The sequence below is a fragment of the Epinephelus lanceolatus genome, chromosome 17 (assembly GCF_041903045.1).
Source record: "Epinephelus lanceolatus isolate andai-2023 chromosome 17, ASM4190304v1, whole genome shotgun sequence".
Classification (NCBI taxonomy): domain Eukaryota; kingdom Metazoa; phylum Chordata; class Actinopteri; order Perciformes; family Serranidae; genus Epinephelus; species Epinephelus lanceolatus.
In genome coordinates this window covers 30877210-30903138 of record NC_135750.1, presented here as the reverse complement: position 1 = coordinate 30903138, position 25929 = coordinate 30877210, and the positions used below count along the sequence as shown (strand labels likewise).

The 25929-nt window shown below is 40.4% G+C and overlaps 1 protein-coding gene across 2 annotated transcripts; it reads right to left on the bottom strand.

The window, feature by feature from the left end:
* Positions 1-352: 352 nt before the first annotated feature.
* On the bottom strand, positions 353-25789 carry ret (ret proto-oncogene receptor tyrosine kinase). 2 transcript variants are annotated; one of them, XM_033613903.2, is made up of 21 exons: positions 25631-25789; positions 25013-25385; positions 12593-12838; positions 12043-12333; positions 10840-11078; positions 10542-10737; positions 10252-10451; positions 8484-8766; positions 8008-8139; positions 7413-7523; positions 7209-7322; positions 6814-7058; positions 6571-6718; positions 6349-6456; positions 6052-6266; positions 3824-3946; positions 3667-3737; positions 3339-3476; positions 3089-3188; positions 2251-2398; positions 353-1343 (listed from the first exon to the last, which is right to left on the bottom strand). In XM_033613903.2, exons 2-21 carry the CDS (start codon positions 25074-25076, stop codon positions 1186-1188), a joined length of 3330 nt encoding a protein of 1109 aa, XP_033469794.2. In that variant the 5' UTR covers positions 25077-25385; positions 25631-25789; the 3' UTR covers positions 353-1185. The 2 variants fall into 2 exon arrangements, with proteins under 2 accessions (XP_033469794.2, XP_078032477.1); XM_078176351.1 differs by lacking the exons at positions 10252-10451; positions 10542-10737; positions 10840-11078; ... (2 more) ...; positions 25013-25385; positions 25631-25789 and adding an exon at positions 9138-9235.
* Positions 25790-25929: the final 140 nt, after the last annotated feature.

The following is a 25929-nucleotide window of genomic DNA, read 5'->3' as shown; positions in this document are numbered from 1 at the left end:
GCCAAAACAAGAGTGAAGCAGAGTTGAGACTCAGTGGCATTAGAAAAGCCACACAAGGTTTCCATAATTCTGTGACGTTGAATATTTACACATGAAAAGGCTTCAGTGGACAAATGCGTCCAAGGCCACTGCTGCAAATATTTAATAAGAAATAAATATGTATTAAAACTAGAGCGAATAATGAACAAATCATGTCTGGAGGTGAACTGAGAGTAAACCTTATACTGTAATGCTATAAAAATAATTTATGTGAACCACCAGACATAAGTTGCATTTATAACACTGTAAATTAAAACAAAAAGGTCAACAGTTCACTCACTATCATTTTTTAGATATGAGCTGAGACATACTGCACATTTTCAACGTTTATTATTAATTGTAACTTAATCAAATAATAACAACATAACGATGATAACACTCATTAGTTTACATAATCATACTTCCACAAAGATTGCCATTACAGTGAATCCAAAAGAGAACTGTAGTCTGACACCAGACATGGTCACAAGCGACATTAAGTCTCATGTCGTTACACTGGAGAAGCACTTACTAGTTGATATTTTTCCATGTAAAAAAACAAAAACAAAACAAGGACAAAAGCAAGAAAACTGTTCACTGAACATGTCTGTGTTACTTTTCTTTGGCAAGAACAGTTTTTGAAACATCTTGTGGGAGAAACACAAAATGGGTCTTTGACATTTCGAGGAGCAACAATCCTCTAAGGTAGAAACTTTACATTTTCAGAACAGGTTCAGCATTTTGCTTCTGTCCACTCAATCCCAGCTGTCTACAACAGGTGATGGTAAAGACGTCCCCTTTAATTCCTGGGCTGGAACAAGATCTTCACAGTCGCACATTAATAATTGGAGGCTATTGTAGAAGCGGCACAGGCACTTAAAAGACATCGACAAGTGGCATACAATCTGGTACAATAGTCATGCAGTGATACAACTTGGCCAACATGACCCGTGAGGTAATAATTAACATACTGAAGAGCTGAATGAAGCTTGGTCTACATTGATCCTGCTGCTTTTGCAGCAAAAAGACCCCAGTTTTTCAAACGTTGAATACCCGTGCAACAGAAATAAAAGGGAACCAGCTTTAGCATCAGATTGTATATGTACAGTCTTATAGAAATATACACATCTACCAATTAGTCATCTTTTCTACAGTGTTGGTTTGTCTTTAGCTATCGAGCTTGTCCACAGCTTTTGCGGGTGAAGGCAAAGCCATCCAGTTTGCATAAACACTATCATTGGCATATCTTGTAAAGACTGGATTAGTGGCATCATGTCTGTTGAGCGGTACCGGGCTCTTCTCAGGCCAGTTCGGGTATGACATGCCTAAAAACGAGAACATATCATTTTTCTGCACTCAGTGAAAGATAAACAGCGTGCAGACAGTAAGGCTCTTAAATCAAACTCTGTAGTGCCTGTCTCTAAAACAAGTGCTCAGAGGTGCAAACTTATGGCTTCGTATATGTTACATCAAGTGAAATATTATATAAGGTAATGTTTATTTTACATTTTGTAATGTATCAAGGCTATAATGTTGCTCATGCCCCTATATTTGACCTATGGCTGCTTAACTGTAACTGCTACGAAATGCAGATGAATGACAAGTAACTAATATGTTTGTTACTTTTAATCAATGGCACCTGAGAGTTGCATTCAAAAGCCTTACTGTTTCTCTGTTCAGCATTGTGAAAATCATTATAGATCAAAAGCTAATATACATTAGAAAGTCAGGAAATTTAAGACAATCTGGAATTTAAAAAACACAGTGAGTGATTGATTCAGCGAGGACCTGTTTCAAATGTTACACACTGTTTGTTCCAATGCAAACAAATAATCAAATGATGACGATGGTAATGTGATGGAGTGAAAAAAAATGATCTATCTACAAATGAAATGCAGATGAAGCATGAGTATGAGCGGTGCCATATAAATAAGAATGGAGGGTATACTGAATATTTACAAATGTAGATTTTTTTGGTCAGCATTCATGTACATTAGAAGCAGGTCCAAGTAAAAACAAAAAAAAGTCAAGACACAAGATCTTTTTTTTTTTCACTGAGCCTCTCATTTACAATGAAATGGGAGATATGTCAGCATTAATCAGAGAAAGGCATGCCTAGATCACAGTCACGCACACTTGACTACGGAAAAAGCCAATCACAACTTGCCAAAAAAGAGAGCTTGTGTTGTGTGTCCTGTTTCTAAAATCTAGTAAATGCATGGGAGATTCTACCATAGAGCTTGTTTTCAATCCATGTGGAGGGGAGGGTTCGAGGGAGAGGGGCGTTATTACAGTCCACTAGTGGTGTGTCCTCTTCAGAGAGGGCGTCGTCATACAGCAGGGCGTCGGCTGGCGTGGACGCCGCCAGGTCCAGGTAATCCTGACAAGAGCAGATGAGGGTGTGATTAGGCTGATTACTGAGGTGAGGAATCGTAGCACACTAAAGCTGAGCTTGCTAAATGCTAAAGGTCACACACATGCAGTGCAGTGACATCTACTGACAAAGATCCTGGGGAACTGTGTGTAAATTCTACTCATTAAATCAAGTGACATGCCCACTACCGCTTAATGATAACAGGGAAGAATGAGCCCGCTGTATTCTGGGATGCCTGCATTCCCTTGTCCTTAAATGTTCTATATTTAGCCTCACGTCAGCAGCAGGAGCCTGACTGGTATGCTCTGTGATTACGCTGCCCAAGGCCACATTTTAGGATTGCTCTTCAAGCACTAATTATGGTATCTAAAGCGTTTGAGAAGAGTGACAGATCATACGGTGAAGCAGTATAACAGAGCATGTGTGTATCTGACTCTAAACAGTAAGCCAACAGTACACGATGTCCCCATTCATTTCATTTCAGTCGTTTTGGGCCAGCTGCAAATCCAAAAAGGAGTGGAAAGAAAAAAACTCTAACTTCTGACTGCCAGATCTCTATGATGCATCACCAAAGCTTTGTCAAAATTGCACCAGTAATGCATGGAAAGAGGCTGATTAATAGCCCCCCACCCCCCACTTCTTCCTGTGGAAGAATATGAATAACTTATTATAATGTATTGTATAGCTTCACCATACCCGACTTTTCACCATCATCTTTTCCAGTTCTTTGCTGATGTCTGAGAATGTCTGCCTCTTGTCCGGCTCTTGTTTCCAGCATCGAAGCATGAGGTTATACCTGCAGAAGGAAAAAGTTTTACAGTGGGTGAGAAGAGGTATCATTTAATGCTCCCAGCGGTCATTTTCCATGACTGTCTTAATGTGGTGGAGGAGTTATTGCACTCAGTAGAGATGACGAGATGCTGTTGTGTAACAGAGGGGAGCTCACATTTCCTCGGAGCAGTTTTCTGGTCTCTCCATCCTGTAGCCAGTCTTGAGCAGGTTAAAGAGGCGTTCAGGGGCGATACCTGGGTATGGATTTCCTCCCAGTGTCACTATCTCCCACAGAAGCACTCCAAAGGACCAGCTGGAGGAAAACACAGCAGCTCATAAGAATATTTCAGTAATTAGAGAACAGGTTCATCTGCGTTATTGCATGAAAAAATAGTTTAATATTTTGGAAATACAGCTATTTGCTTTGTAACTCTTGGCAAGGAAGCCAATAAGTGTATGTCCAAACATGACAAACCATTGCTTTATATTATTATTGTACTTACACGTCACTCTGTGTTGTGTAAATGTGATCAAACAAGGACTCTATTGCCATCCATTTAACAGGTATACGGCCCTGGAAAACAAAAAGAAACCTCGTTCATCTCTATCTAAAAGTTGTAAATACATCGACATGAATGCTCTTCTGTCTCTTTTCTTTACCTTGCTCCTCTTAACGTACGAGTCCTCTTCATACACGTCTCTGGAGAGGCCAAAGTCGGAGATCTTCATCTTTCGCCCTTCAGCTACGAGGACATTTCGTGCTGCGAGGTCCCTGTGAACAAGCTGTCGGACCAAAATGCTCATTTAGAGTATCTTGTAGTGCTTACGCAGCCGACTAACATTTCAGCTGTTTACAGTACAAACACTTGAGGTGGTCTCTGCTCTTCCACTTCAACTGAAATGTATGACTTTCACCAAAACACTTCAACTTCATTCAGCCTTTAAACTTAAAGGGTATTTTTTAACCAGAACCCTGTTTTTCCATGTTTGTGTTTAAATGACTAATGGAGACAACTATTTTTGAAACTGATCAAATAAAGCGTCGCTGCTGGCAACAATAAACAGGCTGCCATGAAACCACTTGGCGCATGTTCATAACGTCAATGTATGTCCTCTAAAAGTGCTTATGTTTGCCACTGACAGGTTAAGTTTGTTATTGTAAGTGTCTGACAACAGTATGGAAAGGATCCAGAGAGAGATAGAGCTTTTTAATAAAGCGCAAGATCCTTTTTTAACCAAAAACAGCCCTGACATTGCTACTGCCAAAGCCACCAGGCTCCATTTATATAAACAGTAATTTTAGCATGTTTAAACCAGCATATTTTCACATCTAACTGGGTGGTTTAAGGGTTTATTTTAACCAAACCAGAGTTGGTGATTGTTGGAACAGTGGAAAGATGAACCAAGATGGTTTTTGTGAGTTTGATTTTGTTTCTGTCAATTTTGAATGAAGTGTGTTTTCAGGTGATAAAATAAGTGTTTATTTAATTGTGTTACCCTTCAAAAAAGTTACATCCATGACCCTTCAAGTGGACAAAAATGTCCATTTTCTAGAAACTTCTGTAGTGTCCAACAAAAAGTCACAGGGGGGGTGATTTTTTGCATGGGGGTGTCATTCTGGGTGAAATTTCAAAATCCCAACTTTCAGCACGAAAATCCATTATTTGACCCTGTAATGCATTTTTATCCTATCCATGACCCTTCAAGTGGACAAAAATGTCCATTTTCTAGAAAGTGTCCAACAAAAGGTCACAGGAGGGTGATTTTTGTGGGATAAAAATGCATTACAGGGTCAAATAATGGATTTTCGTGCTGAAAGTTGAGATTTTGAAATTTCACCCAGAATGACACCCCCATGCAAAAAATCACCCCCCTGTGACCTTTTAATTTGTCTGTGAGGGAGTTTTGAATTTTGAAAATGGACAAAAATGTCCAGGGGTAACACAAGGGTTAAATGGAGTCTAGTGTATTTGGTGATGGTCATGTCAGGGCTGGATCTCAGGGAAAAAGGATCTTATTCTTTATCCAAAAGGTCTTTCTCTTTAGGGATCCTTTCCATAATGTGTCAGACACTTATGATAACAATCTTAGCCTGCCAGTGGCAAAAACAAGCACTTTTAGTGGACATACATGGACAATGTGCATGCGTCAAGTAGTTTCTTTGCAGCCTATGTCTCGCCTAATACTGGACCAGTTTTAAAAATTGTTCCCATTATTCATTAAGACCAGGGGTAGGCAACCTATGGCTCAGAAGCCATATGCGGCTCTTTAGCCCCTCTACAGAGGCTCCCTGTGGCTTTGACAAAAAATTACACATAAATAAATAAGTTTTTTTTTTTTTACATTTTAATTTCTATTTATCATTGTTGTGATGAATGATTCATACATTTTTGATTTTTTAAAAAAAAAAAAAAAATGTGTAGCCTATAAATCAAATCAAAAAAAAGTTTTAGCATTTCGTCAACTATGTGTGTCATACGTCTGGTGCCTTTTCCTAAAATCTGCTGAATCTCAATAGCGATGGCTAGCCTTGAGTCTCCTTAGTGAGGCTAGCTATTCACTCTAAGTCACCGTAAGGCTCAAATATGTATTGTGGCTCCAGACAAATAAAAAAAAAATTGGGGGGGCAAAAATGGCTCTTTTGATAGAAAAGGTTGCCGACCCCTGACTTAGGTCCAAAACATGGGAAAATAGGGGCCAGGGTGAAAAATACCAAACTTACCCTTTAAACTTCACATAGCACTTTGATTTAATGTCAGCTTCTTTTAGTATTTGTATTTTTTAGTTTCATTATTTCAACTATTTCAGACTTTCAACAGCAAAATTTACACAGCAAGCCCACACACATTTTCTATATAAAGTTAAGCCTTTTTCGGTTTATAAAATACCTTCATTTCCGCCAGATATTGCATGCCTCTGGAGATCTGCCATGCAAAGGAGATCAGGTCACCCATGGTGAGCGCCCTGTCATCTGGGTTCTCCAGGTAGCTGGAGTTTCGGTTGGCGTCCCTGCCCATGTAGCTCGGGCCAACTTTCCGACTCTCGCGCAGGAAGTTGCGGAGCGACCCATACTTGGCATACTCCACAATCAGATACAATGGACCTATTCAGAGAAATGTAGCACTTAGACTCCATGTGCAGCACACACGTCCTGAGAGAGGGTGGCTGGAGGTATGAGGTCTTACCATCCTGGCTGCACGCTCCGTACATCTTTATGACGTGCGGATGGTTGACTTGCTTCAATAAAGTGAATTCTGACAGCAGGTCACGCAGCTCGCTGTGGGAGGCGTTTTCTGTCAGAACATAAGGGATTGTAATGTTGGAACCATTCATCTCTTCAGACATTCACTCCTCGTATATCACCATTACCTCCCCTACTTGTCAGGTCTCTGGCTGGCTTGTCTTACCTTTAAGCATTTTCACAGCCACAGTGGTGTAACCGGCTTTTCCTTTGAGCCTGAATGCTGTTGCCTTGACAACTTTCCCAAACTCTCCCTCTCCTAAAGTCTTGCCAAGTACAAGGTTTTTACGAGGAAACTCCCACTTAGGATCCTCCTGTTGAAAAAACATATGAATATTTGACTTCTTCAGTTCAGCATACTATGATGAAGAAAACTGATGCAGAAAACAGGCCAAAAGAATCAGCTTACAGGTATTTTAAAGGTATCAGTCTCAATGGATTCCTGCGAGCCCCTGCGTACGTTGTTAGCAGGGAAGCTGATGGGGTAAGCCTGAGCTGGCCGACGGAAAGTCATCTCAGCAGAGGCGATTGGGGGCTTGGGCGAGTTCTTGTGGTACCGGTGGATGAAGTAGGAGGACAGGAGGATGGAGACGATGAAGGAGAGGAGCAGTGCTGTGGCAATGATGGTCTTACACATGTCGTCACATATGGCCTCTGCAGGAGAGTGTGTTGCACAATGCTTTTATTTTTCAAGAGAGTAGCCATCCGTTTCAGGTTTATTCTTAAGATGACATGATTTATGACCCCTTGGAGACAATATTTCACTTTATTATTAACTTTTTTGTGTGATTTACATCACCTCACCCTCAACATCTTCCTTCTCACAGAAGCATCTCTCAGAGTAGCAGTAGCAGGTTCCATAGCCAGCCTGGATCCCATTCCTCAAGCCTCGTTCATGACCTCCAGTAACAGTTTCCTCTTCATAGACAAATAAACAGAATGCTCTTATTTACAGATTTATACACAAAACGTGCTTTGCATCTTTAAATGTGTGCACGTGTTTCTTACTTGTACAGTCTTGTGGACATATTAATGGGTCTTTGCTTTCAACTGCGTCACAAAAACTATCCGGGCATGTCCGCAGGTCAGGGGAGCAGGTTGAGTAATTTTCAGATATTCCTGGAACAAGAACACAAAGGAGAGAAAAACTTAAGTGGGAAACATTAACAGATGTGAAACACATTTTAAGGTTTGGTCAGCTTGTCCTGATGTTAGCCTGAGTTAAAGCCCTTAACAGTGTAAACATTGTAGTTTAAACAACAATACAACACTGTGGTGACTTTCTTCAGCCATCATATGGTGTTGTCAGTGCTTGTGTTCATCACAACCGAGACCGCATTTTTCCATGGCTCTTGCTGCGTCCTGATGCAAAAAGGATGTTACTGGGAAGAATACACACACTGGTTCTGGTCCTTTAATTTGTTCCATTACCAACACTGAGGAAATTATGTTCTCACTGGAGACCATCACATTTGGTTCTAGTTAAATTACTCCAAGGTTTCATAATTATCATGGACAAGATTCAGTGATGCTAAAATGTTATATCATTACAAAAAACACAGCCTGTAATGTTTTTCATAAGTGTTCATTAAATATAAAGTACCTTTCTCAGTGCCTTGCCTCCACTGGCATCTCCCTGTTGTTGCCCCCAGGCCTCGGACAGACTCACAGTCTACTCGCCGTCTGTTTTCTGCACAGGACAGGAACTGCTGGCTCTCCTGACTGGCCTTGTTCGCTATGTACCACAAGTGCCAAAATCACACAACCAAATCTTTAAAAGACATTTGGGAGAATTAAAGGAAAACTGTTGAAAAGAGCCTGCACATGTGTGCCTGCGGTGGTGTTAAATTAGTTAGGAAGTGAAACTCAAACTGTGTCCTAAATAGCAGCGAGTCGTCACTGTATCCAAAGAAAACCCAACTAATCTTTTCAGATCTTTTGCCTCTAAACATGAACATGTGTGCAGTTTACTGATGCACACTAAAGATGAGCACAGATGATGTGAAGAAATACACCCTTTCATTTTAAAATCTGAAATGAAATGAAATATCAAGTGGAGCTTAACTGTTACAGTCTCACCTTCACTAACTAGTATGATGTGTATCTGAGTGCTGGTCTCCAACTGTGTGTGCTCCTCCTGGGCGACAACAAGGTACTGTAGTTCCTGGCAGTCAGGCCTGTGCAGCGCCTCTGAGTCATTCACATAAAGCAGTCCCCACATTTCATCTGAGGCCTGGGTGATGCCTATGGCTGTATAGCAGGACTGTACGTCAGCAGACACGTTCTTATCTGCCACCTCGAGCCGGTATGTGACCCTGAAGCCATCGAACTGTTGGCAGTTTTCCACACAGATTCTGCCAACCTGAGAGGAGTTGGGAGAAGAGATTGTAAATGTAAAAACAACAGGGAATTCAAATGGAGGATGACAAAATTCAAACATCTATAGGTCAGCGTATTAAACTGATTGATGAATTACAGATACTTTTTTAACTGGGCCAGCAGATGGCAGTCTGTCAGTATGTGTAGAAGTGAGTCAACACTTTTCTAAAGGAATACTTCACCCATAAAATTATAATTTATGCATTAATTACTCAGCCCATGTTATGCTGTATGCATGGAAAATGCCTCCACAGTCAATGAAGAATCAAAAAACAGAAAATTCTTGATTTAAGTCATAAATGTCTGCGTTTATCAACAGCAAAACTAAATCAAACATCCGTTTAAAACTCTCACACAACTGCACGTTCAGTATAATCCAAGTCTCATGTATCAAGTCGTCTGCTCAGTACTTCCCAACCACATGCGTATTCATTAAAACCTCACTATTTAAAACACGTCTGCATACGTGTGACACACCTGGGCAAGCAGGTGTGTTTTAATCCTGCATGTGCATTCCACTGAGCAGCGTTCAAGTAAACAAGCTTGCCCAGGGTGCTGCTTGTCCTTGTGTGAGACTGTTTTAGCAACATTTTTAGCAAAAATGCATGTTTGTACTGAGAAGCACTGAGCATATGACTGGATGAATAAGACTTGGATTGTACTGCATGAGCTGTGTGAAAGTCTGTCAACGGATGTTTTGATTTAGTTTTGATGATAGCCTTCTTCACCTAAAAAAAAAATCTGTTTTTGTATTCTTCATTCATCATGGAGGCATACAAGAAAAACAAAGTTTTCTTCACAAATTCAATGTAACATGGGGTGCATATAAGTTTTTCTTGAGGAAAATAATTTGTACTTCTTGAAAAATATCAATGTTTAACATGTCAGAGTCAAATCTTATATCATCATAGCATCAACGCCTAGCATGTTGCACTTCTGGCTACTTCAGTGGCTGAAGTCTGGCTACTCCGACTACTCAAAGCACTTTACACTACATGTCACATTCAGCCATTTACACACACATTCACACACTGGTGGCCGGGGCTACCACACAAGGTGCTGAAACAATTCACACGTGCTCACACCATCTGGGGCAATATGGGTTCAGTGTCTTGCCCAAGGAGACACTGACATGTGGACTGGAGGAGCTGTGGATTGAACCACCGATCTTTCAATTAAAGGATGACCCGCTCTACTTCGTGAACCACAGCTGAGTGTAAAATTGCTGTAACTTTGGCAGATGCTGCCTTGACATGTGTGAGTGCTGAAGCCTAAAATCAGCTTTGCCTAAACTCATATTTGGAAAGGAATTCATGGTTAGTGATTGATTAGGAACAATTACAGCGACAAATAACTCTTCCAACGTACACGTGGGCATGTGAATAATTTCATGTTTGACTTGAAAAAAAAGTCTACCTGCAGACTAAACACAGATTTATAGATTTGTATGCTGGTTAGTGACGAGTACCTGAGCATAAACAGAAGCTCTGCGTGTCAGTGTGAACATCTGTGTGATGTTGGGGAAGCGGATGTGGACAGGTAAGATGGTGACATTGAAGTGCAGCAACACTGTTCCCTCTAGACCGGGGTAGGTGGTGTCATTGACCAGGTAGTCCAGCTGCAGTGTGCGATTCTCAGTCACATACAGGTTCCTCTCCAGGATAAGCTCTAAAATTGAAGGGAAAACATGAACATTTAAATGATAAACAGCAATGTTCATAAAAACAGATGATGTGTAGGAGACACTGGATTACTTACGGTAGTTGTAGACGGTCTCTCGAATGCCTCCAATAGCAGCCTTCTTCTCACTGAAGGTCCTTGTTATGTTAAATGTCTTCTTCACCCATGGGTCATTATTGAGCAAGGTCCCCACATACTTATTGTGAGTCTGGTCTATGGGAAAGATGGGGGTTAAATCCCTGTCAAAGACAAACAAAGTGCCAAAAGAGCCACCCTGGGGGAAAAAAGTGAGAATTTTGTTTAAAAGATAAAATCAGACATTGTGTCTATGAAACAATCAAAACTGATCTGATCAGTGTTTCATTAGTCTCCTCACCTTTGTCCGATTGAAACCTATGATAATATCTGCTGTGTCTGTTCCATTCACATACGGTGCGTTATCGTCCTCATCATCAACAAAAACATCCAGTGAAGTGTCCACCTTGGTGACGACTGTTTCTGTGCGGACTGTGCACACAAGCAGGAGTCTGTAGCATTCGCTCTCCTCACGGTCTAACGGAGCCGTCACCACCAGCTCTGTGGTGTTCTCATTTACAGCAAATGGAGCAGGGGTATCTGTAGACAAGAGGAACAAACGGAATCAGGAGTGTAAGTGTCAACAGCTGAAATGGAATATACAGAGTCAGAGATGGTGGGGGTGTAATGTGACTTTTGCTGAACAGTTGCCATTGTGGCTACAAGTAATAATAATGGAATAATTGCATTTAACTAAAATGCTAACTAGTTTCAAGGAAAACTTCACCCACCAGTTACTCATCACATGTTACACTGAATTTGTGAAAAAAACTATTTATCTCACATGCTTCCATGGTAAATGAAGAATCCAAAAATGGAAAAATTCTTGATGAATTGTAGTAAAGGGGGGCTGCGTCAGTGTGTCTCACACACAGGCAAGTAGCACAGCTGGGCAAGCGTGTGCGTTTGAGCTCTGCTTATGCATTCAATCAAGCAGAGTTCAAATGTATGGACTTGTCCAGGTGTGCTACTCATCCGACTGGATAAATGAGACTTGGATTATACTGCACAAGTTGTGTGAGAGTTTGTAAACGAATGTTTTGATATAGTTTTGCTGCGGACCCCTATGACTTCAGTTTATCCTGATTTTTAATAAGATTTTTGGATTCTTCATTCACCATGGAGCCATGTGAGAAAAACAGTTGTCTTTACAAATCATAACCTTTCACAGTAAGACGGGGTGAGCAGTTGATATAGAAAATGGTGATTTTGGGGGTAAGTTTCCTTTAATGGTAGCACAAGTGGAGAAGAGTCTCACAGTCAGAAAAGTAATCCCAATTGTGTGTTACATTCAGAAATATTTACCTTAAGTTTGCTAAAATTAGCTGCCATAAGCTACTGGTCATACCAGACCAACGAAGGCTGTGGCTGTTAAATCCCTGAGTGTATTACATTAAACAATGGTGCATTTTTTTGCTTATGAATTTAACTCTTCATTTGTAAGAGGAAGAATATGTTATTTCTTCTTTCAAATGTTACAAAGTCTCTCTTTCATGTGTCTAACCTGATTCCACATTGTAAGAAATGGTGTAGTTTGGGCAGATGTTGAGTCTGGTGAGACGTCGGAGTTGCCGTAGGGCCCCGGGGAACCTGTTCTCCATGATGTGGGGGTTGGAGGTGTCTCTGTGCGGGAAGCACAGTTCCTTCATATCTGTCTGAGCACACTGAGGCATCGTGGCATTGACAAAGTCCAGGGTGATCCGAGGTGAGTTTTTGATGCACAGGGACTTCTTGGTGTAGTCAGGTAACACCATGGCATGCAGGAACAACTTCTTCACAGACCATGAGTGTTGATCTGATAAGATGTACAGCCAAAACAAAAACAACAGGGTGTTTTAATCTCAGACAGTGCTCTTTTTGATGACTGAGCTCTTTTTTTGCCTGTAGGCAATTACATTATCATCCTGAAGTCAGAGACCTGAACATGGAGCCAATGCATTATTAGTATGCAAAGAGCATAAACGTCAAGAAACTGATTTACTCTCATGTGTAGGGGATACCTGGCACTGAAAGGAGACTATACATTAAGATTAAAATGCTCACATCCAACTCACATAGCAAGGCAAAGTCACTCCCCTCCAGGGTTTTGTTCAAGGACAGTATTCCAGTGTTGATGTCCAGGTTGAACCAGGAGCTGTAAGGTGGACGTCTGATAGTGCTCGTGAAGCACAGGTAGAAATGCGGCCGCTCAGTGTCGCTGTCCAGCATGGCGTGGACCTGGAGGATCGGCGTCCCTGCCAGCTGGCCAACATACACCGTCTCAATGTATTCAGTCTGAGGGAAGTACAGCCCTGTCACTCCTGCAGAAAGACCAAATAACCAGATGTTAAAAAACAGGCAGCCAAGTGAATCACAGGGGAATCTGGTTATATTTCCTTTAAGGAAAACGTTAACTGAAAATAAGGCCTGGCAGTATTGCTGAGTCTTATTACAGAGCAGGTTATCAGACATCTCCTTCTGGATATTTTACTGTGGGAACAAAACCCACTGACAATGCTGTCTGGCCACTGAATGGAAATTAACACATACATGGAATATGACAGGTTCAGTTTTTTCCCTCCTCTGATACGTCTTTCATCTCTCCTGTTAGCGGAAATTGAAAGGAGGGCTCAAATGACACTTATGCAGCTCTTTTAATGAATTTCTCATATGGTCAATAACATGTGGTTTCCGATTCTCCTTGTGCTCACCTTGAGAAGTTTAATTACAAGGGATAACATGATATGCAGGAGAAATGAATCATTACCTGCCAGAGGGGAGTGTGGGATGTGTATGTGTGCATGTGTGTCGAGGAAATCCATAAAGAGCAGGCTGTGTGTTTTACAGGAAAATGGAGATGTGAGTGTTCCTCCTGTAATTATATCCCTGTTATGTTCCTCTTTGACGACGGTAGGCGACCATTTAGGGAACGCACTAATGTCATTAGCAGACAGCAAAACTAGATTTTCTATTTCTGTTGGTGCAGTTGAGGCCTCGGCTCTGGTTTCAGACATTGATTTAATTTCGTGGGGGTTGGATGACAGGAGGCCGAGCTGATGGATAAAATGTGGCCGTCCTTCCTGAAGGATGGAGATACACTCTGCGAGACTGCAGCCCTTTTCATTAAAAGTGTTCCTGAGACAAAAACAAACAGCAGGCTACTTGTTTGTCAGTCCTGCTGGGATGGTGGGAGTCAGTTTCATGACTCACATTTTAGGGATGAGTTTCCATTTGCTAAATCTATCACAACCAAATTGAAACCATTCATGCTCATGCTTGAAAAATATCTTTGGGCCTTATCTGGCTAACATTTGCTGCATCTTATTTTCTGTTAGGTGTATAGATCTGATAGACACCACCAAAAATGGTGGTGCTTTTGAAACAAAATTCACAATTAATTATATACCTGTGTAACAGTCAAAAACCCCCTTGGAGGATAATGAAATAGCCTATGTTTTTTCAAATACCCTAATGTCTTGGAATTAAATGTGTGAAAGCACAGGATGGGTAATATATAATTCAAGGTCAGTCAGACAAGGATTTACGTTTATGATAAAGGAGATCAGAGTCTACTATGAACTCTTGGGAAGTGTAAATAAGTCATAATTTTGTGTTTAAGGGATGACAATTGTGCGTCTGTTCCTTTCTCAAAACCAACATGATGAGCTGCTCTTGTTTGTTGGGTTTATCGTAGTATTACTGTAAGTGTGTATGAAAGTATGCAAATGGACCACAGGAAGAATAGTCAGTGCTAATGCTGATGCTTATGGGGAACCAAAGAAAGAAAAAAAGATCAATTGCCTGATATTTTTTCTTTATGAATGTGTTCCATGAATGTGTTTTTGCACATTTCACTCAGTACAATTACCCTGTCTTCATTGTTCCTAGTTAAAACTTGAATAAAAACCCACATCGTAATATCAGATGTGTAACAATATTCTGGAAACGACAACACAGAGGCAAACAATCGATTGTCAAAGTTTTAAAAAAGATTGAAAATAATGATACAAATAAACAAAAATATATAAAATCAGATTCCTCTTTATATCCTTCATTAAAAGCAGCACTGGACTGGCTCATTCAACAATTTTATGTTTCTTTCACAATTATTTCTGAGGGACAGTGCCGGACGTAGTTTTCTGTGGCACCCCTCTTATCTTTTATATTCATTGTATATATTACAGACAAGAACACGGGTTAATTAGAAATCAACAGAAATGAAAAACTTAGCTAACAAATAATAATAATGAATATTAAATGATAAAAGAATACAGTACATTTTTCCTTTTTTTGTACTGCACCCTGGATAAATTTAGCCTTTTCATTTTCTGTTATTGTAATACTCTCCATAGACACTCCACTCCACAAACCCATCAATGATCTAGCTTTTTTTTTCTTTTTGTTTTGGATGTACCAATGAGGCTAATTAATTGGCTATGTTTGTTTCCTAAATTGCACAACACAGGATATCGTTCAGAGTGAATTTGAGATTTTATCAAACAAGAGATCAGGCTGTAGATTTCAAACCAGAACGTACGCAGGAGCATGAAAAAACGATGATCTTAAGTTTCCTCTTAAGTGAAACAACATTTATCCAGCATCGACCACCTGAGGTCATTTGATACCTCTGTGCCTGATTAAAGCCAGTTTGGGCTCAAAACATTGTACTTTTTTATTGTAATAAAATGGTGGTGTTACAAGACCTTGGAAAGCAGAAACAAATTGTTCAACATGGATGGCCTTACTATAGCAGTAGTTCATGGTATAACACACAGTAAACTTTAAGAAAAAACTTTGAAGAACTTACACAGGGTGCGCTGGTTTTATGTGGGAAAATATAGGATGTGAAACTCAGTGTATTCTTAGTGTTGGTCTCCAGCTCTATACTTAAAATGACCATTAGAGGGAGCCATTATCTCACACACACAGGCCCCAAAACAGTGGAAAGCTGCAGCTTAATCATTATCATGATACATTATTGGACTAATGCTTGTATTCATTTGATAAGATGCTAAAGATCCTGGATTTAATTGTCTCTAAAAAGCCAGAAATGAGTCCTTTCTACAACCCTCCATGAGATAAATAAAAACAATTAATTTAATCTACAGATATTTTACACATGACACTCTCATGCATCAAACAGTGCAGATGACAGCAGCTTTACAAATAAAACCAGAGGGTCCAGCGTGTTAACCCGTGGGAGCTGAACGCATTTATGAATGCTGATCTTGGCTTGAAGCCATGGTGGCTGGACCCCACGCAACACAATTTGTTTATATCATTCAAAATTCAATTTCTTTCCAGGACTGAAGCCAACAGAAAGCAAGCAGTTTATATCAAAACTAATTAATTGAATGGATCAAACAGGCCTCTCTTAGCAAATGGCATCTTTGGTCTGTGATGCCATGATGAAGATTTTCCAAAAGCATGACTCATTAGCTTCCCTAAATGATGCACACGAATGACAGAAATACAGACAGTAATGATGTTTCACCTCTGATGACCATGCACGGGTGAGAACTTTCAAAGTAAAAGATTTTACTTCAATGTCTTGGGAAAACTGAAAAATGTTGTTTTCAAGTTTTTGACAGATATGAGGACAGTAAGCTGTTTTTGGAACAGCCTTTGCCCTCTCATAACTCAAAGTGTGTAAACATTACCACCATAAGCAGACCTTTTTATAGCCCTCAAACACCTATAAAACTGATGCTAAGCTGCCATATACAGTGTCATTTCTTCAAAAGCCGGAGTAAGTAATTTTGCAAACAAAGCCAATGTTTGAACAGGAGGACTCTTGTAGCAATCCATGTTTACAATAGATATCATGTACTGCTGAGTGGATAGTGAAATTGAACTTGTGTGTCGCTTGAAAAAAACAACAACACTGGAAAAACCCTTCACTCATCTGTTCACGTGTACCTTTGATGATGGCAGCTTCCTTGAGTTAATTACGGCCTGTGTCAGTTTTGTCTCATTTTTTAACTGTTGAAGGACGAAGAGGACACAAGCTCATCATCACAAAATCTGAACCATGTGCTCAGTCAGCCATAGACCACCACCACATGTCTAAGACTGGTGAGAGCTGATAGGGTGGGACGTCCTCTCCGTCGTCCCAGACAAAGACAGGAACTCAATTAGCTCAATGCGTGCTTCGGCTGATAGATTTACCAGCTATGAGCTCATGTGCTAGACTAACCCACAGGCAGCCTCCACCTCTGTGAATGTCCCTCTAAGTCTCAATGAAAGAAAACGTGGACCTCCCACCCAGACGTCCTCACTTGTCAACAGCATGGCAGATCGGGGAAAGTGTCCCGCTTGCTGTATGATTCATTCCCTCACTAATCTCTTTCATAGACTGGAGCTCCTGCGGTGAGGACTCAGCCCTGTGCCCTTTCTCTCCCAAGGTCAACGTGCGCTGCATCTGTCCCTGGTAACGACCCATTGGAAAGGCCGTGTTTCTGGCAGCAGACCAATCAATAACTGTACTAATCAACAGTGATGCTGATTGTTTTCCACTGATGAGACAGACGGGGAGAAAGGCTGATGGCTGCATGTGTGCAATCATCTCCACTGCACATAATATGGACCCACTTGTTTAGCTGCATGGCCACAGAAATGTTACATCTGCTGGATGGGTTTCATTTCACAGCCACATCAATATCCACATTTTTAAAAAATCCATCACCTATTACAAAGTCGCAGTAGCCAGCAGCATTGAGGAGCATCCACCCAGTTATATCATGGTGATATAAATACAATAACTATCATAATCACTCTGAAACCGATCATGATGACTCTGCTTCCAAAGATGTAACAGTTATGGGAATGGTTCTCTTCAGGATTCAATTAACTAAAAAGCTGCACATTGAGCTATAATTCCAGTTATGAAAGCTATTATTGATCATAATGTTTGGAAATCTCTCCCTCTTGGTTTCCTGTGCCAGCATGCCTAATTGCTTTGTCATATCATGCTGGATCCAGGACCTGGATTTAATATAGTCCTGATTGTGATGCTTTCAGTCTCAAAACAATGAGTCGTAATGGGGAAAAGAATTCATTTCCTGTTATGATGACACAGTCATCAAACTTTTCATCAGAGTAATACAATATCTGATCTCAGATTGGAGGAGGTAGTCAGGCTCCAGGTAGATTACTCAGTTTACCGTGATGCATACCGTAACATAATAATCAATTACACCATAATGTAATCCAATTAGCCCTCAGAGAATACAAGAGCTGAGATCCAATGAACCGTGTTCATCAGTCATCAAGAAATCTAATAGAAGATCTCCTCGGGGGTTAGCTGCAACTACAAATTCAGTTTAAGAATTCCTGTGGGAGTGACAGTGGCATTAAAAATTGAACACGTGGTACATCATAGAGCTCCAGACTGAGTTTGACGCAGTAGTCATTAGACTGCTTTGATAAAACATCCCTGTCCTAATCACAGCGGTGGTAAAAAGCCATCAGACTCACTGACATGTGCACAGAGGTAGACAAAGACATTAGCTGCCTCTGGCAAAATACACTGATATCATTTTTAATTTGTATAAATAGTTTCCTGCCGCAGATCTCATGAAGGTTTCTGTTTACTAGATGAACGACTTTGACAGACTTTGTGACCAATGTTTACTTTTTGAATATCTTATCTTTATATTTGCTCCTACTAACAGTATCCAAACAAATCTGTTAATCACTGCAAAGAGAGACAGACCCTTCACAACTTAACACCTAAGTCGTGCTAACATCTCTGTGAGGTTTTATACTCTCACATTTCTCGCACAACACTGCTTTGTGTGAAATGCTCAAATCGGTAACATTATAATAACGTGCTCACATTGTCAGTGCCAACTGTGATGTTTAGCAGGTTTATTTTGTCATGTCTAACAATGTATTGTTGTTAGCATGCTAACATTTGCTGTCATTAGTTTTGCAGTTTTTTGATACAAACACAGGCTGTATATAAAGATGGACGACATGACAGCTACCCCAAAGTGAGGCCGAAACATCTCAATCACCCCCTTGTTGCTGGCTGCAGTTAGGTCATAAAGCCCACCCTCTCCATGTTAGTGGATGGGTTATGGGCCAAAATAAAAACTCAAAGTGCACTTAAAATAATTTTTTTTGGTTTTAATTAGTTATTTAATGCTATAAAACGAGGATATTACAACATGATTGTGAGCCAGTTGGTGGGCTTGCGTTTAGTGGCACTGCTCACGATTGGTCGCATAGGTGATTGGGCAGGAAACTTGATATCACATATATTGCTACTGCGCAGACTCTGGCTCCAATTGACGTCACCAGAGCAAGATGGAAGCGGCCATATCCAGGATATTTTAGCTTCTATACTGTACAGTGGGGGTAAATGAAGACAAGCATCCATCTTTACAGTCTATGGTCATAAACCAAAGTATTGGATCAGTGATGGGCAAAGCAGTTCTTTTCAGTGTACTGAATCAATAGAATAAATTCATGACAAAAATTGTTCACCAAATCGTTCAGTGCCTAACCGGAGCTCTGACTGTGTGTAGCCAAAGCCCCTCCTGGATGCGCTCTGGGCTTTGAAGCAAATTTTTGTGGTGGCCAAATTGTATAATTACAACCATCACAAGACTTTTCCCTTTGACTTTTGTGGCAAGGTGTCTATAAAGTGGTGGACTTTTTGGAGCATCACAACCCCTGCAAAATTATTTGTTTCACTGTCGCAATGTAATCCATTTGGTCGGATAACATTTGGAAAGTCTAGAAGAGCCACCCCATTGAATCATTTTATTCCCATTCAAGTCAGTGAAGCCCTAAACCAGGAATAACCGGCTTGGCTGGCGAAGTCTCTAGTGTTCCTGCTCTACGGGCCACACAGTGCAGAAGCAGTTCCAATCATTCGGGTAATTTTATACATGGCAGATAATGTTTTTAGCGCCATGTGCCACTGAGATTTTGCAGGAATGAACGGGGCCCTACTTCCAACGCTGTATCCAGTTATTTTTATACATCCACCGTGTATACACACTCAAGGAACAGAAACACGGCTGAACGTTCAGTTCAGCTCGCTAACTACTGAACTGAATATTTTCATGACACCTAATTATTAAAAAAAATTTTGGCACTATTACTTCCTATGTCGAGTCTTCAAGACATGAGAGGGAGAGGGGCAGGCTTGAGCGACTCAGCAACTACCATCACTCAGGGCTCACGTTCACTGTGTATGTTCAGCTGACTGAGCGCTCAACTGAACTGAAAAATGAACGGATCGTTTCAGGAAGTGATTCAGTTCAGGTCGTTCACCCAAAAGATTAGCTTCTTTGAATGAAATGTTTGTGAACGACACAACACTATATTGAGCGAAAAACATAAATGTTAACCTAATGATGATGTTAAATCAAAAGTCCAGGGATCATTGCCACCAGTATTCATCTGACAGACACATTAACAGAGCATTGGTATCTCTCAAGCTATGCTGTTACAGTTGCATGGCTTAAAGCAGGCATGCATAAGTACAGGCCAACTTACACACATTGTGGTCAGTCGTGCTAAGGAAATAAACACTTAAAAATCTAATGAATTAAATATAAAAGTTAGCCTATACTGTTTCCATATTGTGCACTATGTGTAGCATTTTTGCATCATTACATCTTTACCTCTTTATTTCTCAGATATTGTACAGTGCCTAAACTAAAAAGAGTGCTGTTGAGATGACTAGCACGTTTAGCTTCTTGTTAAAATGGCGTGTCATCACGTCAGGTTTAACAGTGAATCTGATGGATTACAGTATGGAAACAAAGGGAAGGCAGTTGCTGCATGAGAATAGAGGGCAGTGATCATCCAGCACAAATGGAAGTGAAGCTCTCAGAGTATCTGGCACTGACAGGTGGAGGAAGGAGTGGAAGGCCAGTGGAAAAATAATTTCCAACATGTTTACCCACTTCAGTTAAGTGAAGGATCACACAAATGGACACAGGGTGGGGCTGGAGAGAAAATGCATTCTCTTTTTGACAAGAAGCAACAGGATTTAAAATGAGGTTTGAATTAAAAAAAAAAAAAAAGACGAAAAAAAGGCAAATCTGTCCCCACAATAGAGAGCTGCAGAAATGAGTCCTAAAACGCAAAAATACGTTCTTGAGGTCAAGTGTTTTTTGAATGGATTTTTGGTGACTGAAATAAGGTCTGTACTTAACACAAGCTTAACATTTTGTTCTACGACATTCTGCAGCTTTAACATGTCTTAAAAATGAGACTACAGCCTTGTTGACATTGAAGTCATGTGAAAGTGGTGTATTTCGTTATAGCCTAACATTAGCTTTTTACTTTTGCCGATTGCATTTACACTTCAAAAATCATAAAGGTGGTGTTAATTTATGAAGTTTATCTTGCTGAACAAAGTGTGTAAGTAGCATAAAACTTTGTTTGCCACAGAGTTTATTTTCTGCAATAATTCCAAAATCCAATGAAAAAACCCACAATGGCTTTTTGTTGAGGGAACCAGGGTGATGTTAACTTCCAGGCTGGCCTACAAAAAAACAAACAAAAACAAAACACTCACAAAGCACTCTATTGTCTAATTTTTTCACTCTAATTAAATTTAGTTTGCATATTCATGTTTAAAGCTGGTACACTTTGCACCTTTAAAACTACAAAATGCTACGTTCACCTACATGCAGCTCTGCAGTGTCACACGACCACGTGGAATCAAATGAGCTTAGCTCATTCTTTTGTTTCGTTCATTGTTGTAAATGATGGGTCAAACACAGCGCACGCCGCTAGGCGACTGGAAAATAACTTGTCAAGGCCCATGTGAAACGAGAGGACTAAATGCCCCGAGGGCAAAATTTCAATCAATGTCTCCTTGTCCTTTCGCCACAGCAAATTAGATTCTGCCCATGCATGAGAGGGAAGTGTGACCCTGAACTGACTAGAGGATAAGGCAGAGAGCTTTGACAGGTAGGAGCAGCATCCATGCAGCTCCAGCAGCAGCAGAAGCAACACTCCACAGTTAGAGGTTGGGACGGAGACGCTCAGCAGTGGAAGTAATAATGAAGTGGGTGGTGTCCCTCCATTTGGCATTACATTAAAAAAAAAAAAAACACTGATCCAGTTTGTTCAAAACTTAATGGGATTATGAATTTTTGCCAACATTTTGGTGATTAAAAATCGCATGCGCTGGCAAAAAGAGAGCCATAACTAAAAGTAAAAATGACAAACTTTGAAAGGCTGAAAGTGCTGCATCACTGCTATGATACTGATCAAACCTGGAGGGATGATGCAACATTTTACTGACTCTTCCAATCGATACATAGACAATATGTTTACTGTTGTTCATTAATATCTTTTTTGATTCCTTGTTAAAAATGTGATTTTATTTTTTTGTGGGGCAGAATTTTTTGTTTAGCATTTATAGCTTTATTGTCCTCTTAGGGACTGGGAAAACTGGGGTTAAATGGGTGGCGGGAAGCTGAGACCAGAAGTTGCCACTTTTTTTTAAACAAAAAGCAATAAACTAAACACCAAAAAATATATTCCCTGTGCCAGTGCCATTTTAAAAGCCACACAAAGAGAAGCAACACTGTTTACGCAATTCAATATAAAAGATAAACTCTGCAGCAAACAACTCGTATCATGATGTTTTCCAATTATCCTAAAAGAGACGAAGTGACAGCAAGAGTAAAAGAATTGACAAGATTTATGATGTATCCATAGGCAGCACAAGACAGAAGCTTTACCAAATCATATAATGTAATAAGGAGCTAAATCAAATAGCAGCATGTATCAAATGAGATTTATTGGTCTGGTCCTTCTCAAAAAGGAAAAAGATGCTGATGAAAATCATCATTCTAATGCAAGGAGGAGGAGCAGCAACTACAGAGGCTGCAAACAGCGCTTCCTCTGGGACGGTGGGATCATCACTGGAGATTACCACTTGGTTAAGGTTTCTAAGGTCAGAGGGCAAAGCAGGGTCAAAGTTACAGTAGCAAGGTCAACGGTGGAGGAAAAACCGATCGATGCTTTTATGTGAAAACATCTGTGGCTCTTCTTAGGGGAGTGATGGATTACACAGAAGTGTCTGTTAAGAGCATTTGGTTAATTTCAATGAAGGCTTTCACCAGGTTTAATCACAAAAGGTACTATTGAGTTTCAGCTCTAATGTTTTTTACCTCTGCAGCTACCAGTCACAAGCCCTCATTGTTTCTTTAAACTAGTCATGAGATCTCATTAGCCAGCCTCCATTAAAAAAAAAAGCAAACCAAAGCACACATGCTTCTTCCTGACATCCAAAGTTAAAATCGTAACAAAACCATCACTGACCAAAAGATTTCAGTGCTTGCCAGAATGTTTTTTACATCAACAATCTCCACAATCTCTAACTACTTAAGCAAAGAGGCACTTTTAATTCCCTAATTTATTTCTTAAACTGCTATACTTCTTCTTCTTAACTCTACTTGTAAGTGCAGGGCGACACAGCCACATTTAAAAATGCTGATTGGCCTAGTCTTATAGTGAACGCTGATTGCCAATTTCCTAGTTTGATTACCTCAGCAAGAAACACTAAACTAATGAGTTACCTGTAACCTGGGACGGTGATGATGTGAATCACTGAACACTTTGGTTTTCTAAAATCTAACCATTCCCTACAGTCCAACAAATATTAAATAACTTGTATGGTGATCACATAAGAGGTTATATGATCCAAAAAGTGCATCATAACATGATTAGATGACTTAGAAGACAAAGATACATTTATATAAAGCTCATTTGGTGATTTAATAACTTTTAAAGAAGCGTAGAGGTTAAAATGTTTATATTGTTCATGGCAGCAACACTCAGAGCATCCTCCAGATGTGTAACAAAATCATCAGCTTCAACATACACAGCAAAATCAATCTGATGTGTCATTCTGTGGGCAGTTAACGTCCAACATGCAATCTGAACGCTGTGTGCACTTGTATAACAGGCGATATACTTTCCTAAAGAAAACAAACAGCCAGTGTTTACCCAGAGATAGGAGCAGCTGCTGCACACCTGCCTGCAGCTCGCTTCTTCTCCTCTCTGAACCAGTGTGGGTCTTTTGTTGCAACAAACAGGCAGGTGAGGAGCGCCGTGTTTCCATATGGTGTGGATTTCAGCACCCGTTTAATTACCATCATGTCCTTGACACATGAAATTGAACTGGACCAACTGTGTTCATCTATAAATATCAGGAGAAACGCCCACTTCAGTGAACATACACGCAGAATAAAGCAGAGATGTAAATGTATGCAGGATGTGTGTGACAAGAGCATCATGCTGTCTTTCAACTCCTGTGCACTGAGCAACCCTGTCTGTCACAATGAAAAATAAGCAGGGAGCATTACATACAACTGTAGCACCTTAAAATTTTCATTAATCATTTTAACAGCACTGCAGGAAACTACTCCCATGGGCGATTAAGTAGGCCAGTAGTTTATTAGTAAGCCCACTTTTGCAGGCTGACCCATCCACATGAAAATGACCACCCTTTTCAACATCTCAATTCCACTAAAAGACTGGTGATGATACTTTCACACTCTACATCCCTGATGAAAGCACCGACAGTAACCTCTGTTCAATCTAAGTCCAAAAACAAATGTAGGAATTCCACACAATGGCTTATCTTTGTCCAAGCATCACATTTGACATACTTCCCACACACTGAGATTTGCACACTCCTGAGCTATGAGAGATACTTTAAATATAGACGGCATGGCAGGACAGTGTTGGTACAGTTGGGCTGTGGGGATTGTGAATGGGATTATAATATTATGATATACGGCTGTATTCATTTGACTCTAGGTTTCAGTGTGCCATACCACACATAACAACCGGCGCACAATGCAAGTATCACTTTCTGCAGCATGAAACAGTGCCGGCATTGTGTTCGTGCCATTTCAGATAGTTCTTGGAAAAAAGCCTTAAAACTGCACTCAGCCTCCAAAATGTTGCAATTTAGCAAAGCAATTTAGCTTTACACATGAGCAGCCAATTCCATGTGTGTTTATCAGACTTCAGGTCCACTGGCTCTGTCTGTGGCAGCTCAGAGATCTTTTCCTCTCTGTATTTCTCTTCAGCTTTTTTTTCCCTCCTCCATGACAGTCAGTTTCGGAGAGAATCATAAATTTTGTGAATTTAAAGTGCATCCCAAACCAAAACATATTTAAGCTCCTGCTGTGCTCATACCAAAAGTAATTGCATTTCTGACTGGCAGGAGCGGCCAGAGATGAAGATGCTTTAAACAAAAACTGATGCTGTCAGATTAACAGATAATGTCTCAAACAGGGCAGAGGATAAGAAAACACTATTTTCTCCTCTGAATTAACATAAAGAATAGACTTTTTCTCCTTCTTTTTTTCATAAATGTCTTCATCTTTGTCAAAACAAGTCACTTGGAAACATATTTTAGTGCAAAATGTATTTAAAACTGTTTCCAATCTCATCTTGTGGTCCTCCGGCATGACTCTAACAATAAAACTGATGATGAACCTTACCTTGTAGCAGCAGCAGCACCACCACCACGACGTTTCCCCGAGAGAAACCACGACTTGACCCCATCTTTGCGAACCATAAGTGAAAGTTTCTGAATGAAAACGAGATTGAAAAAAAGTTCCTTTGAGCGACGAAATAAAAGAAAAATCAAACCGATAAAAAAGGAAATGAAGGCGCTGTATAAACCAGCGTGCGTCCTGTGTGCGCGGCTCCGGGCAGCCAGATGAAATCCTCAGTGTCCCATAGACGGGCTGCTGTGTGCGGCTCCAGTGGCTGCTGCTGGGCTGACTGACTGGCTGGCTGGACAGGGGGAGGAGGCTCACTGCTTCACCACTCAGTGCCCCGCTGCTTCCGCAGCAGCAGGCAACACAGCATCTACAGGAAATTTAAGAGCATAATTTAACAGCAGGTCAGTCACCTCATTAACACTCTGCGGGGGAAAAATTATTAACAATTATCATTAAATGCGTAATGGTGCATTTTAAAGGTACAGGCATTGCTTTTAAAAAGGGTATCAGCTGTTAACATTGCTTCATTATAACAGACTTGTATCACTTATGTATGAATCTTATTTCAAAATAATAATTATTTCACATCTAGTAGCACCATTAATACATTACCTCAGTGGATTCAAGCATTTTCAAAGGTTACATTTAAGCGCAAGGTTTCAGTCAGTGGCCCAGCATCAGATAAACTCCTGTCAGTGGGGAGGTAGCAGAGTGCTTTGGTTAAATGATGAACCACAGCTGCAGCCCTAAAAACCATATGGCAAGGCCGTAGCCATGAAGTCAACATTGGGTGGGCAAATATGCCAGAGGCCCCCCCACCCCAGAAAAAAAAAAAAAATCTGAAAACTAATTTCTTACGAGGCTTTATTGTATTATTTATCACAACCAAGTACAGCTATACAGTAAACTAT

Coding starts and splice junctions, on each gene's coding strand:
- ret (XM_033613903.2), bottom strand. CDS start 25,076: ATGGGGTCAAGTCGTGGTTTCTCTCGGGGAAACGTCGTGGTGGTGGTG. Junction 10,738..10,839: donor TAGGTTTCAATCGGACAAAG/GTGAGGAGACTA, acceptor TTTTTCCCCCAG/GGTGGCTCTTTTGGCACTTT. Junction 6,457..6,570: donor GGCTGTGAAAATGCTTAAAG/GTAAGACAAGCC, acceptor ATGTTCTGACAG/AAAACGCCTCCCACAGCGAG.